The 13,559-nt window shown below is 45.4% G+C and overlaps 1 protein-coding gene across 6 annotated transcripts in view; it reads right to left on the bottom strand.

The window, feature by feature from the left end:
- Positions 1–6,471: 6,471 nt before the first annotated feature.
- EPAS1 (endothelial PAS domain protein 1) overlaps positions 6,472–13,559 on the bottom strand; it is a 134,037-nt gene continuing 126,949 nt past the window's right edge. For 3 of the 6 annotated variants that reach the window (XR_014523537.1, XR_014523538.1, XR_014523539.1), the window contains 3 exons: positions 12,432–12,623; positions 7,943–11,065; positions 6,472–7,802 (listed from right to left, as the gene is read on the bottom strand). Coding sequence is in view for 3 of the 6 variants with exons in the window: in XM_083494287.1 (XP_083350413.1) it covers positions 10,914–11,065; positions 12,432–12,623 (344 nt within the window). In the remaining 3 variants the exon portion in view is untranslated. Of the gene's footprint in view, positions 11,066–12,431; positions 12,624–13,559 lie in introns of all 6 variants that reach the window. The other 3 variants (XM_083494287.1, XM_083494288.1, XM_083494286.1) reach the window with 1 other exon arrangement.

Genomic DNA, 13,559 nt, shown 5'->3' with positions numbered 1-13,559 from the left:
GCCCTCCATCTTTCCCAGCATCAGGGTCTTTTCCAGGGAGTCTTCTCTTCTCATGAGGTGCCCAAAGTATTGGAGCCTCAGCTTCAAGATCTGTCCTTCCAGTGAGCACTCAGGGCTGATTTCCTTAAGGATGGAGAGGTTTGACCTTCTTGCAGTCCACGGAACTCTCAAGAGAAGGCTATTGCAGGAGAAGGCTATTGACATCTATTAGCCACAATGCCTGTGTTCTGCCTCAACTGTCAGAGGCAGTAAGTCTCTGAGAACCAGTTGCTGGGAATAGCAGAAGGTGAAAGTGCTGCTCTACAAGTTTTCCATCGCCATCTGGTTGGCTTCTTTTTGTACAGGGTGCTAAACGAGATGAACCTTTGCTCAGATCCAGCAGGACTCTTAATATGATAGTTCTCTATTTGAAGGTGTCCTCTGCTTGAATAATAATAATAATAATTGTAATAAAAAAATTAAGGGCTTACATATATATAATAAATGTTCATAAATGTACCAACCAAGCATGTACATAGATATGTGGACCACATGTTTGGAGCAGCACAGGAAGACCGCCCTGAAACCATTTTGACTCCCAAACTGACCAAATATTTTTTCTGCAAGGAGGGAGGGGGTGAGGGAACCTTCCCATTGTCTCAGGAATTGGGTAATCACCATTTCAAAGGAATGGCCAGACTACCAGGAAAGGCAATCAGATAAGGCATTATCAGATAACCTGGCAGACAGGAAAAACAACAACATTCAAATTTTTGTTGTAGACCACCTTTTCTGTGATGCAGGTATGATGTTTGTGTGGGGTGGCCTTGGTTTACACCCCTTCTGTGATGTATGTATGATGTATGGAGCGGCCTTGTGGATAGATCCTGCCCCCTTTGTTCCCCCACCCACCACTTTCTTTATAGGAAACCGACTGACTAAGGAGCAAGGGCAGGGAATTTAAAATGTCTATATTAGGGTAGACACATCTTGGTTCTGGGTCCTCCTCCTTTCCTGCGTGTGAGGGGAGCACCCTGTTGCAACAGATCAATAAAGATCAGGCTTACTAGCTGCTTTGCTTCTCAATATTCTCTGGTTGGCCTCTGTTATTTTCTCCGACCAATGGAGAACCTACAAAGGACTCTATAAGGGCTCTTGTATCCCCCATAAGGGAAGAAGGGCAGATTTTGTTTATTCAATAATAAGAATAATAAGAATAATAATTATACCCCGCCCATCTGGCTGGGTTTCCCCATCCACTCTGAGCGGCTCCCAACAGAATATTAAAAACACGATAAAACATCAGCCTTTAAAAACTTCGCTAAACAGGGCTGCCTTCAGATGTCTTCTAAAAATCAGATAGCTGTTTATTTCCTTGACATCTGAAGGGAGGGCGTTCCACAGGGAGAAGGCCCTCTGCCTGGTTCCCTGTAGCCTCATTTCTCGCAGTGAGGGAACCGCCAGAAGGCCCTCAGCGCTGGATCTCAGTGTCTGAGCTGAACAATGGTGGTGGAGACGCTCCTTCAGGTATACTGGGCTGAGGCTATTGAAGGGTTGCCTGTTCAAGTCCGGTTTCCACAGCCCTAAAAAGGGGCAGGCAGAAGAGACAGGAGGGAGCTGATTTATGAACCGCCCTCTGGTGATCAGGAGCCCTGGAAAACATTATGCAGAGGATGAATCACACACCCTCCAACATTCCTCAGATGAAAATAGGGACAGTGTCATTGTTCCGCTAGACGCAGCAGCCAAGCGAAGCAAGCCAGAGCTCTTCAGCTCCCGCGACCCCCAGCAGCGGCCTTGTGGATAGATCCTGCCCCCTTTGTTCCCCCACCCACCACTTTCTTTATAGGAAACCGACTGACTAAGGAGCAAGGATATGGTGAAAATCTTTCTTAGGGGCACTCAAGAGACTCAGATATTGTTTTCATAAAAACAGGAAGTGGCGCCATATTGAGTGTTTTTTGGGGGGGGATTAAGGGAGCAGGAGGCATAGATCTAAGAAATGTGTTAGAGGGGCACACAGATCTGAACTTCCAGTACCACACTGAAACACTGCGCTGGAACTGGAAATTCAGGACTCTGTGTGAAAAAGTGAGAAGTCGTAATGGCTTAAGGGTTTTCGTGATCTCCTGTCATTTTCAGGGCAGTTGGAGGGTATGGAATCCTGTATGTTTCAGTGATTCGAAAGGTCTTAGTTCCTTACAGAGCAAGCCAACAGAAATGGGAGCAGCATGCTTTAAGCAAAACCAAGAGCTTCTAAATGCCATATATTTCCATGGTGCACACGTAGTTCTCTCTCATTCAGATCTATGGGCCCCTGGAGTACTTAACTCTGGCTCTCGATGGCATCCACATTCCTTTTCATTTGTGGAAATCTTGGCTGAAGGGTTTGAGATGCGCTGCCTGGTGTTAATAATTATCCCATTTGCAAACCTGTCCCCCTTTCCCCCTTCTTCCCCGCTGTCGTATATGATCCCAAATGCCACTTTTAGAAACGTTTGCTGCAATAATGGATTGCTGCGTCAGCTTGCTTGGCACTCTGACCTTAATGCCCCCTCATCACCTTTGCAAATATAATCTCGCAGGTGTAATAAATATAGGGTTTCCTGCCTCAGCACCGCACTCTAAAGTCTGGGAGGCAGAGCCTGCGATTCTGTTCCCCCTGTAACTAAAATCTAAGCAAAGGCCATTTGAAAATCCGGTATGGGGGAGCAGTTGATTAGGAAACAATGGGGTTTCTTCATAGCAGATCTCATTAGGCTGATTAAATAGCTGGGAAAGCGAAGCGTGAAAAATGAAACATGACTGTTGTGGCGGCTTGGGAGCACTGAGCTTTTCAGCCACGGATGTTGCCCTAACAGCAATTTCTCACATTCAGTAGTGGCATTCTCGTTAGTCCTCCGAGATTTGAACCCCACATGCACTCGTGGGTTAGTTAGGCTTTGCGAACTGGGCAACCAAATGTGGCAACAGGGCTGGAGAAGGCGCTGTTGCTGTTGTTTTTCCAAAGAGTTGCAGCTGGTGTGAACACAACCTCGTTTCATCTCATTTCTCCCTTTGCCGTTGCTAGTCAATGAAGTTAACATGGGGAGCTTGGCTTTTAACATTGTACAGTGGTACCTCGGGTTACATACGCTTCAGGTTACAGACTCCGCTAACCCAGAAATATTACCTCAGGTTAAGAACTTTGCTTCAGGATGAGAACAGAAATCGTGCTCCGGCGGCACGGCAGCAGCAGGAGGCCCCATTAGCTAAAGTGGTGCTTCAGGTTAAGAACAGTTTCAGGTTAAGTACAGACCTCCGGAACGAATTAAGTACTTAACCTGAAGTACCACTGTGCAGTCATACCTTGGGTTAAATATGCTTCGAGTTGAGTGCATTCGAGTTGCGCTCCTTGGCAACCCGGAAGTAACGGAGCGTGTTACTTCTGGGTTTTGCCGCTTGCGCATGCGCAGACGCTCTAAATGACATCACGTGCATGCGCAGAAGCGGCGAAAAGCGACGCGCATGTGCGCAGACGTGCCGTCGCTACTTACGTTTACCTCTAGATGCGAACAGGGCTCTGGAATGGATCCCGTTCATATCTAGAGGTACCACTGTATATTTATTTATGAATTATGCTATAATTCCACCTGTGGTTTACAGCATGTTATATTACCCAGCGGTCACACCCACAGCATACGTTTAAAGCTCATTTAATAGACGTTCAAAGCACATGGCTCCCCACTGCCAGAAGTTTGCCCACTCACTGAGCCGCAACTCCCAACCCCCCTAACAAACTACAGTTCCCAGGCTTCTCTGGAGGAAGCCACAGGCTTCAAATGTGTGCTAAATGTGCTTTGAATGTGTGGTGTTTATGTGGCCTGGGTCAAAGAGCTCATTCGTAAAGCTCATCATTGCTCTCTACACTGAAAACCATCTAAAACAATCAAAATCAACCTGAGAGCATTTAAGACTGCTTTAAAATGTTTAAAAAGTTTGTTTTCCCCTTTCCTGCTGACTTTGTATCATGCCAAGGCAACCTTCTCCCAAAGTGCATCTGACTGCATTTTTTTAAAATGGAAATGGCTCATCCCAGTGGGGTTTTGTTAAAAATAACAATTGTCTCTGTTAATTTGCATTGTTTTGGTGTCTTTAGGAAGCCACCCGGGAGGATTTTAGTTGAGATATCTTAATAAACAAATAATAATAGGATGAAATAGTTGGAACTGCAAAAAAAAGGTGCTGCACGTCTTGTTCTAGTCATTCAGCCATTCCTTCTCGAGGAAACTCCATTCTTCCACTCTCTCCCTTGATTTTGTCCTCCAAAATCAAGTGGTCCGTCTGCATTCTGCGGCCATTGAGCACGCTCAGTTATCACTAAGTCATTTTTATTGACTCCCCTTCACCTTTTCACTAACTAAATATTTTTTGGGGGCATACTTCTGCAAACCTTGTGGCTCCCCCAAGCCTGCTGATATATCCCTGCTATTCATTTTTATTCATTTAAAGATATTTACAGTGGTACCTCGGGCTAAGCACTTAATTCGTTCTGGAGGTCCGTTCATAACCTGAAACTGTTCTTAACCTGAAGTACCACTTTAGCTAATGGGGCCTCCTGCTGCTGCCGTGCCGCCGGAGCACGATTTCTGTTCTCATCCTGAAGCAAAGTTCTTAACCTGAGGTAATATTTCTGGGTTAGCGGAGTCTGTAACCTGAAGCGTATGTAACCTGAGGTACCACTGTATATACTTTCCTTCATGCAAAACAAATCCAGGCAGTGTGAAGCTGATTGCCAAGAGCCTGATCCTGCCCAAAGCTTGACTCCTGTGTCAGAAAAGACCTTCATGAGCAACAGCAGTCGTAACCCGATCATCAGAGAAAGAGGGAAGGATATGACAAGCGTGACACAACATGAAGCATAAATCTGAACACAGCTCACCAGGCGCACATGATGGCACACCAGGAGGGTCTCAAAAACCCTTCTGGGTTTGGGGTGCCAACTTTGGGGCACTGTGATATATTTGGCAGGCCACAAAACATGGCAGGCAGGCGATGTTTGCCGTGGCGTGTTGCAAAATTGTTCAGGTCAGCTAGGACCAGCGCCACAGTTACCTGGCGCTCTTGACAAGTCCTGTGTGGAAAATGTCACATTTGAAAACACGCTCAAAAGGGCTTTATTCTGTTGCTCGAAGGACTTCCTCAGCTGCAAATGTTGCTTTGTCTTGTCAAAGAAGATCATGAGTTTGACGTGGGCCCCCCCATCCCAAAATTGGGCACGTGCCAGTCGGAAGTGTGTATCCCATGGTGCATTGCAGCAGAAGGTCCCTCACAGCCAGCAGCGTCTCTTGTGAAAGAGAAGGGGGAAACAATGCACAGAGGAGAGGTGAATGGTTTTCTGTGAGTTTGTCCCCCCTGCCCCCACCAAGAACCAGAAACTCCTTCTGGCGTGGGCTGATGTCACAATACTCGTATACAAGCACAGAAGGGAGGCAGAAGGCAGCTGTGGGGAGAAGCGGAAGGAAAGCGGGAGAGAAAGATGGTGACTTTCCTCCTTTGGAAATTATTTTCTTTTTTCCAGAAGGAAGTGTGCGACGTGTACACGATGTATTAACCCGAGGTAATATTTCTGGGTTAGCGGACTCTGTAACCTGAAGCGCCTGTAACCAGAGGTACCACTGTACAGGGAAGTTTTTAAATGTTTGAGGTTTCACTGTGTTTTTCTATTTTGCTGGATGTAACCCAGAAAGGAAGGGGCAACCCAGTTAGATGGATGGCATATAAATAATAAAGCCATTATTAGTTGTTGTTGTTGTTGTTGTTGTTATTATTAATGGACTTCAGCACTACATGGTCTCAGCAAAACAGAAGGTGATGCAAGGGGAGGCAGCCATGTGGGTTCCTTTTCCTCTGGACAGGAGATCACCTGCTTGGCCGCCATCTTCCCCGATGCTGCAGAAGTCAGCCAGAGAGTGCTTTTAGAAAAAGACACATGAAAACAAAGCAAGACAGCCAAAAGATACAAATAATTTGATTTTTTTTAATTATCCATTTAACAAATGCCTTTCTAGCTTTTTTCTGCACAAATCCACTAATATGAAGCTCTAAGCTGAGTGTGTGTGGCACATTTCGGTCTCTTGCAGATAAAAACATGTTGCAAAACTTGCCAAACGCCCCCCCCCATTAATAGATGCCTAAACTTGTGGCCCCTGTAAGCTTGGGGGCCTGACCCAAATGACCCTCCTGGATCAGCCCCACTGATTGGTCCCACCTGGACATATGCTTCACAGATTTGAAAGGTGTTATATCAAAGTTACGGTGATGTTGAGAATCCTTCACGATTTGCAATTAGCTTTCAGGCATGGGCCACCTCCCTGGTTTCATGCATGTAAAAATTTATTTTCTATCAATAATTTAATAAATTCTTTTGCTTTGCAATGATACATTCAAGTGACATTTTTTCTTTTCTTTTGCCCCTCCCCTTTTTTTGGCGGAAGCAAGAGTCACAAGACATTTCAGGATCAGTATACTTTAATATGGTATCAGTGTCAAAATACATTTCCTTATCAAGTTAAAAGTTCCCATACAGTTACAAGATTATAAATAAGAAATTCAACAATAGAGAGAGCATGAAATAATTACGACAATAGTTACGGTTAATATTTTAAGCACAGATTTTCTTTTACCCCCTTCCCCTCCCTCCCCACCCGCACAGTGTGTTTTTAGTAAATGGTTAGGGTACAACATCTTAATGCTGAAACTACAAACAAGAGATTAAAAATATAATAGCAATATTTAAGCGTGATTAACCCTTCAAGCACACAAATCATTACCACTTTAAAGACCTGCTTTGCTGTAGCCACAGGCTTCAGACCACTTACTCCAAAACTGCTACTGAACGTGAATGGGATTACTTTAAAGCAAACTACTCAAGGTTGGCAGCCTGGTGGTGACGCTCTTAATTTATGCTTCTTTCTAGGGCTTAGCTACCTTTTTTTTTTCTTAAGACAGTTCAGGCCACTATCCAGCCAGTTAAACACAGCAAAGAGCCAATTCACACATCTCCCAGAAGCAAACTCCGATCTGCTACTGACTGTATTACACTCAACCGGAAGATGCAGCCTATGAGTGCGATTTGATGATATATGTGTCAGCTATATTCACAGGTACTTAATACTGGCTGAATCATGTCCTTAAAAAACACACAAAAAACCCCCAAAAACCTAAAGTCCTTTAAATACCGTGGGCCGTACTATTTTGCTTGAAAAAATGTACTTCAGATAGAAAACTGCTCCCGAGCTTTGTGCAATGTAGCAGAGGTGGAATATTAAGTCGGCACAGGGCCTGGCTGATTCATCCAAGGTCCACCGCTAAATTGCATGTGTGAGTAGGGCTTTTTGGCAAGGTTTTCCCTCTGTATCAGTGGGATTTTTCTCACTGATGCCACTCTCCCAGGTGGCAGTGGGACACAGCACAGAGGAAGAATGCAAGGAGAGCTTCATAGGAGGAGCTGTTCCACCAGATCCCTTTTTTTGAGGGGGGGGGGGTTGTAGCCACTGAAGACTACAAAAGCTCCAAGGGCACTAACCACGATCATTCCCTCAAAGCTGTTCTGTAACCCAGCAGAGAGGATCAGGCCAGAAGGGAATCCCAAATGCAATCTTTGAAGAAGTTTGGATTTTCCTTTCCCCCTCCATCATGTAAGTGAAAGCGAGAAATATATATATGTAGGTTTTGCAGGATGGATCCCTGAGCAGTCCAGATTCCTGAGCACATTTGCTCACAAATCTTTCCCTAAATAATGGCTTTCACAGCTACTTTCCCGTGGAGCAGGCATCCCCAACCTTCGGCCCTCCAGATGTTTTGGACTACAATTCCCATCATCCCTGACCACCGACCCTGTTAGCTAGGGATGATGGGAGTTGTAGGCCAAAACATCTGGAGGGCCAAAGGTTGGGGATGCCTGCCTTGGAGGATCCTCAACAAATCAGGCACAATTCATTTAAGAGTCAAGCATTTTCCCCTCCATTTATTTTCAACAAGAAAGGCTAACACCCTCTCAGTGAAATCACTTTGAATGTGAAGTGCTTCGTTTTGACTGGATCGTGAACATTACGTCAAAACTGGCCTTTCAGTGGGGTACGGCATCTCCAAAGGAGTGAGCCAAAATTATTGGGCTTGGATGGACAAAGCCAGTGCCAAAACTTTACAATTCCTTATGGGTTCTGTGCACCTCCAGGGACCTCCATGTCCACTTCAGTGCTATGGAGATATCCCCAGGGGATGTGTCTTCAGACCTTCCCTCTTCAGCAAAAATAATGGGGAAGGGCTCCATATATGCATTGCACAACATATGGCACTCCAACACAGCTCTGTAGAAGTCAAGGTTTGCAATCCAGAGCGGGAGCTATTATAACAGTAATAACATTGCTGTTAAGGTTGCAATGGACTAAGACTCTGAAGAGTGCCTTTAATGATTCAGGCCATGTATTCGCCATACATTTAAAGCTCATGGCTTTCCCCAAAGATTCATGTGAACTGTAGTTTAAGGGTTCTGGGAACGGTAGCTTTGTGAGGGGTAAATGGTGGTTCCCAGGATTCTTTGGGGGGATCCATGTGATTTAAATGTACAGTGGGGCACACAGCCGAACACATGTGCTTATGAAGCCCACCCTAAGAATATTAGTTGTGCTCAAGTCCTGCGAAAATTAATGGCACTTGTGGGATGGTTTAGCTGCATTTTGAGTCCTATTGATTTCAGCGGGCCTTAGTTACAAGTAACTTTCTCTGAACTGGAACTGTGTTCAGGAGGAGGCATAAATGGTTCTTGTTTGTAAGGGAATCTACAGGCTCTTATAAATCTATGCTGATTTGCCTCAGGTAGATTTATCTGGGTAAATAAAGCATAACGTCTAATATCACCATTATTTTCTGTCGCCCTGAATTTGCCCCTTTGCCCTTCCAACCTGGCCTTTCTCACTGAAGCTTGAAGGCTTTAATATTTTTAAAATCTGCACCCCACAATTCCTTGAGCTTCTGTTATTGCTGGATTGAATATATGAGTGTGCCTGTTTGCCCAGCAAAGGCAATGGGTCTTGCAGAGACTCCTTCCATTTTAAATAAATTCCTGAGCACCAACATTGGTTTGTTTTTGTTTAATAGCATTTCTGAAAAGTTCAGATTGCCGTTTCGATGACCTACAGAAAAATCATTTGCACTTGAAAGGCTATCAACAATTAAAAAGTAAACTAAAAAGACAACAAACACCTTCCCACTCTGCCGCTCCAGAGCCTAAAAACATTGATTTCCCCCAGTGTAACAAGTAGGCAAGCAAATATATATTTAGTTTACTTTTTTCAGCAAAAATTCAGTAGTGCAGAGAAAGAATGTGGCTAACTAGCTGGAGGTGGGGGGGGGGGGGATGAACGCCAACCCCCAACTTAGCTGGGAATTAGCAGTTTTAGTAACAGCCTTTGGACAAATCCTGCAACATCAGCAACAGCGTAAGAAAACTCTACCAGATCTAAGTAAAACGGTTCCCAAGAAGAAAAGTCATGGCTCTGCCTCAATATCTAAACAGGTATAACAAAGTACCAATATATGATAAACATTTAACCCAGAGAAAAAGGATCAGTCAGTTACACTTTGTGTAAAAAATATATATATGGAGAATTAATACACACAAGATGGGTTGAATTCCTTCCCCGCCCCACGTATTTCAAATTGTGCAGCAACACCCTCTCTGTTTTCTCTCAGTTGTCCCCAATTGCCATCCTCTCCCAAATTCCTCATTTTGCCAGGCTGGTTCCTGAGGAGGGCGACACTGACCTAAATGCGATGGCAGTTGGCTGTCTTGGGATTCGTTCGCAGTACCGTGCTCTGAATCTAAGACAGCAGCCACGCCACCCCGCTTCTTTAATTAAGGAAACATTGAGTTTATCCTGGGAATGGGGTAAGGTCTGGTAGGAAAGGCACCTCGATGTTGCTAAAAACAAAACAAAACCCATTGGCAGTTATTTGCCTGATAGCTTTGGCTCTTCCATATGCAAAAAAAGAAAAAAGAAAAAACCCCACCGATCCTCAAATCCAAGGCCAACACAAGACAGGCGGCTACATTGCATGATCTGAGAGATGCACACTAAGATCACTTTGCAACACCACAGAGGGCACTCAGCCACAAGGCTCAGATTTCCCTCTTGTTTCATTATCCAGTCTACTACTTGGATTAGCCCTGTATGGCTAGGTTAGTCCCGCCTCGGACAAAAACACAGCCCCAAGTTTTAGATATGTGACCTAAACTTAAGGGGAAAGGCTGTAATTTGCAACTTGGCAAGGACCAACCAACACGAAAGCTGCCGTTGGGTGTGTTAGAATTATGGACGTTTCATCGCTAGCTTTTTTTTTAATTGTTAAAAGGCCATAATCTGCGATTATTGTTTTTCCCCCCACGTTAGAAAATGCAGAGGAAAAACTAGGGGTAGGGCAACAAGTGCATTTCATCAGATTTGTTTATTTCACTTATCTTTGGCAATAAAATAAAATAAACCTTTGCAATAAACGGAGCCAAAGTATTACATAGAGGCGCGAGCGAGCACACCGCAGCTTCTTCTTCTTTTATTAGCATGAATAATGAGGAAGTTTCAGAACACATAAATTACACAGCGGTGGGGAATCATATAATATAAATTTTCTAAGGAACGTCTTATCGAAATAGAAGGGGATTGGAAATACAGTAGATGCATACTTTTTTTTTTAATGCAAATAAGGAAAGTGAGTAACTTCACAGAAAGGCCACTATTTGGTGACGTGGACAAGTTCAATAGTTAAGTAAAATCTTGTAAAAGTGTAATCAGTATTAGAAATTGTCTACTTGCAAAAATAGATTTAAAAACTGCAGCTGGTTTGTTTTTGTGTTTTTTTGGACGGTATAGGCCAGGGAATGCTGCAAGGCTGCTTCAGGTCGCCTGGTCGAGAGCTCGGAGCAAATCGCTGCCTTGCAGGAGCGTCGAACTCCCGAGAACTGGGACGTTAACCTCACAGTCATATCGGGTCAGTTCCGGCAACAAATAAGGTTCCAAGGATGAGCCGAGCAGGCGACTTGTCACTCCTGAAACGAGAAGATTTAGATGTTGAGCGGCCTTCTTTTATTTATTTCAGTTCAGGCTTACGATTTCTGCCTGGAAAGGACAGTGTACAAGAAGAAAACACCATACATCCCCTTTGAGCCCTAAATGGCCTTGGTCCAGTATACCTGAAGGAGCGTCTCCACCTCCATCGTTCTGCCCGGACACTGAGGTCCAGTGCCGAGGGCCTTCTGGCGGTTCCCTCACTGCGAGAAGCCAAGTTACAGGGAACCAGGCAGAGGGCCTTCTCAGTAGTGGCGCCCGCCCTGTGGAACGCCCTCCCACCTGGTGTCAAAGAGAAAAAGAACTACCAAACTTTTAGAAGACATCTAAAGGCAGCTCTGTTTAGGGAAGCTTTTAGTGTTTAATAGGTTATTGTATTTTAGTGTTTTGTTGGAAGCCGCCCAGAGTGGCTGGGGGGACCCAGCCAGATGGGCGGGGTATAAATAATAAATAATAATTATTATTATTATTTGATGAGAAAAGTAGCACACCGCTTCGATGAGAAAATTGCAAGTGTCCAGCAAGAACAACACATCAGCTTGAGCAGGAACAAAAATAAGGCAACAGAACCAAGCCTTATTAACTTCAGGCTTCAGTGCAGGGATGGGGCTAGGCACTCATACTGAAGGCATTTCAATAGTCTTTGCTGGGTCATGAAAGGCGAACAGGGAAGGAACCAAACACCCACCAGAGAAAGAAAAACACAAGAGAGTTCCACAGTCTCTGAGCACTGCAGCTGAGGGTCCACCTAGATACCATGTCAATTATGTGTCTGGAGCAGGCATGCTTGGCTTCATTTATCTATTTACTAAATGGTATTGGGGGGCAGGAGGGACGCAGGTGGCGCTGTGGGTTAAACCACAGAGCCTAGGGCTTGCTGATCAGATGGTTGGTGGCTTGAATCCCCGTGACGGGGTGAGCTCCCGTTGCTCGGTCCCTGCTCCTGCCAACCTAGCAGTTTGAAAGCACGTCAAATTGCAAGTAGATAAATAGGTACCACTCCGGTGGGAAAGTAAACGGCGTTTCCGTGCACTGCTCTGATTCGCCAGAAGCAGCTTAGTCATGCTGGCCACATGAACTGGAAGCTGTACGCCGGCTCCCTCGGCCAGTAAAGCGAGATGAGTGCCACAACCCCAGAGTCGTCCGCGACTGGACTTAACGGTCAGGGGTCCCTTTACCTTTACCCTTTATTGGGGGGCGGGCCAGGGTCTGATCAAGATCAGGGCCAGGCAAGTGTCATGAACCAAGTCTTAGGTGAGGTCCTGCCTGCAACCACTGATCTCTTCCCCACCCACCCCCTGCCACCCGTCCCTCCAAGTTCGTGCTATGGTTTGCGACAGAACTCACCTGACATCCTATGACCTTGTGGCACACTGAAGTCCTGATAAGGGGGGCAGTAAAAGTGTGGGGAGAAGGCAGCTTTGGGGATGTTGGCAGAGTTTCTCAAAGAGGCCGGCGGATGCCGTGGCTGCAGTTGCTGCTGCCCCATATTCATAGGGGGCTGGCCTGGTCCTCTTTGCGGGTTGCAAAGGAACTCATCTGCAAATCAAAAGCAAAAAACCGGGCTTCAAAAAGGGTGTCTGCTTTTAAAAACACAATTCCGGAAACAAGATTTCCCCCCACGTTTGTCCAGGAGTCAAGAGAGCAGGCTGACACTGGCATGTGCATCTGCCTGCTTAAACTGTTTCGATATTGTGGAATATTGCACGTCAATATTAGTGTTGTGATTGTTGTAATCCAAACGGTACCTTAGGGCGTGTAATGAATTGTAAGAATAATGACGATGATTTATTTATTAAAATGTTCTTACAGTGCTATTCCATAGAAGATTTCAGAGCGGCTTACCCAAAAAATACATACGACCATACAGTGAAAACATATAAAATAAGTAAAAAACAAAACAAAAACCCCATACATCAATTAACCGTTGTGGACAGATGTGTTCTTAACTGCCTGCATAAAGGTAAAGGGACCCCTGACCATTAGGTCCAGTCGTGGCCGACTCTGGGCTTGTGGCGCTCATCTCGCTTTATTGGCCAAGGGAGCCGGCGTACAGCTTCCGGGTCATGTGGTCAGCATGACTAAGCTGCTTCTGGTGAACCAGAGCAGCGCATGGAAACGCTGTTAACCTTCCCGCCGGATTGGTACCTATTTATCTACTTGCACTTTGACGTGCTTTTGAACTGCTAGGTGGGCAGGAGCTGGGACCGAGCAACGGGAGCTCACTCCGTCGCGGGGATTCGAACCACAGCAAGCCCTAGGCTTTGTGGTTTAACCCACAGCGCCACCCACGTCCCCAGCTGCCTGCATAGCCTGGTGGAATATAAGAGTTTTCAGCAGCCATTTTCAAGTTAAAACAAAAGGCTTCTGCTAACTATAGCTCGGTACTGTTGTGCCTGATTGGCTCTCCAGGGTTTCTGGTGGGGGGGGTGTGGCATTCTCTGCTCTACCTGGATATACTGGGAGGTGGAGCCC

This window comes from Podarcis liolepis (assembly GCF_965112155.1).
Source record: "Podarcis liolepis genome assembly, chromosome: 3".
NCBI lineage: Eukaryota > Metazoa > Chordata > Lepidosauria > Squamata > Lacertidae > Podarcis > Podarcis liolepis.
This window is presented reverse-complemented; position numbering and strand designations above follow the sequence as displayed.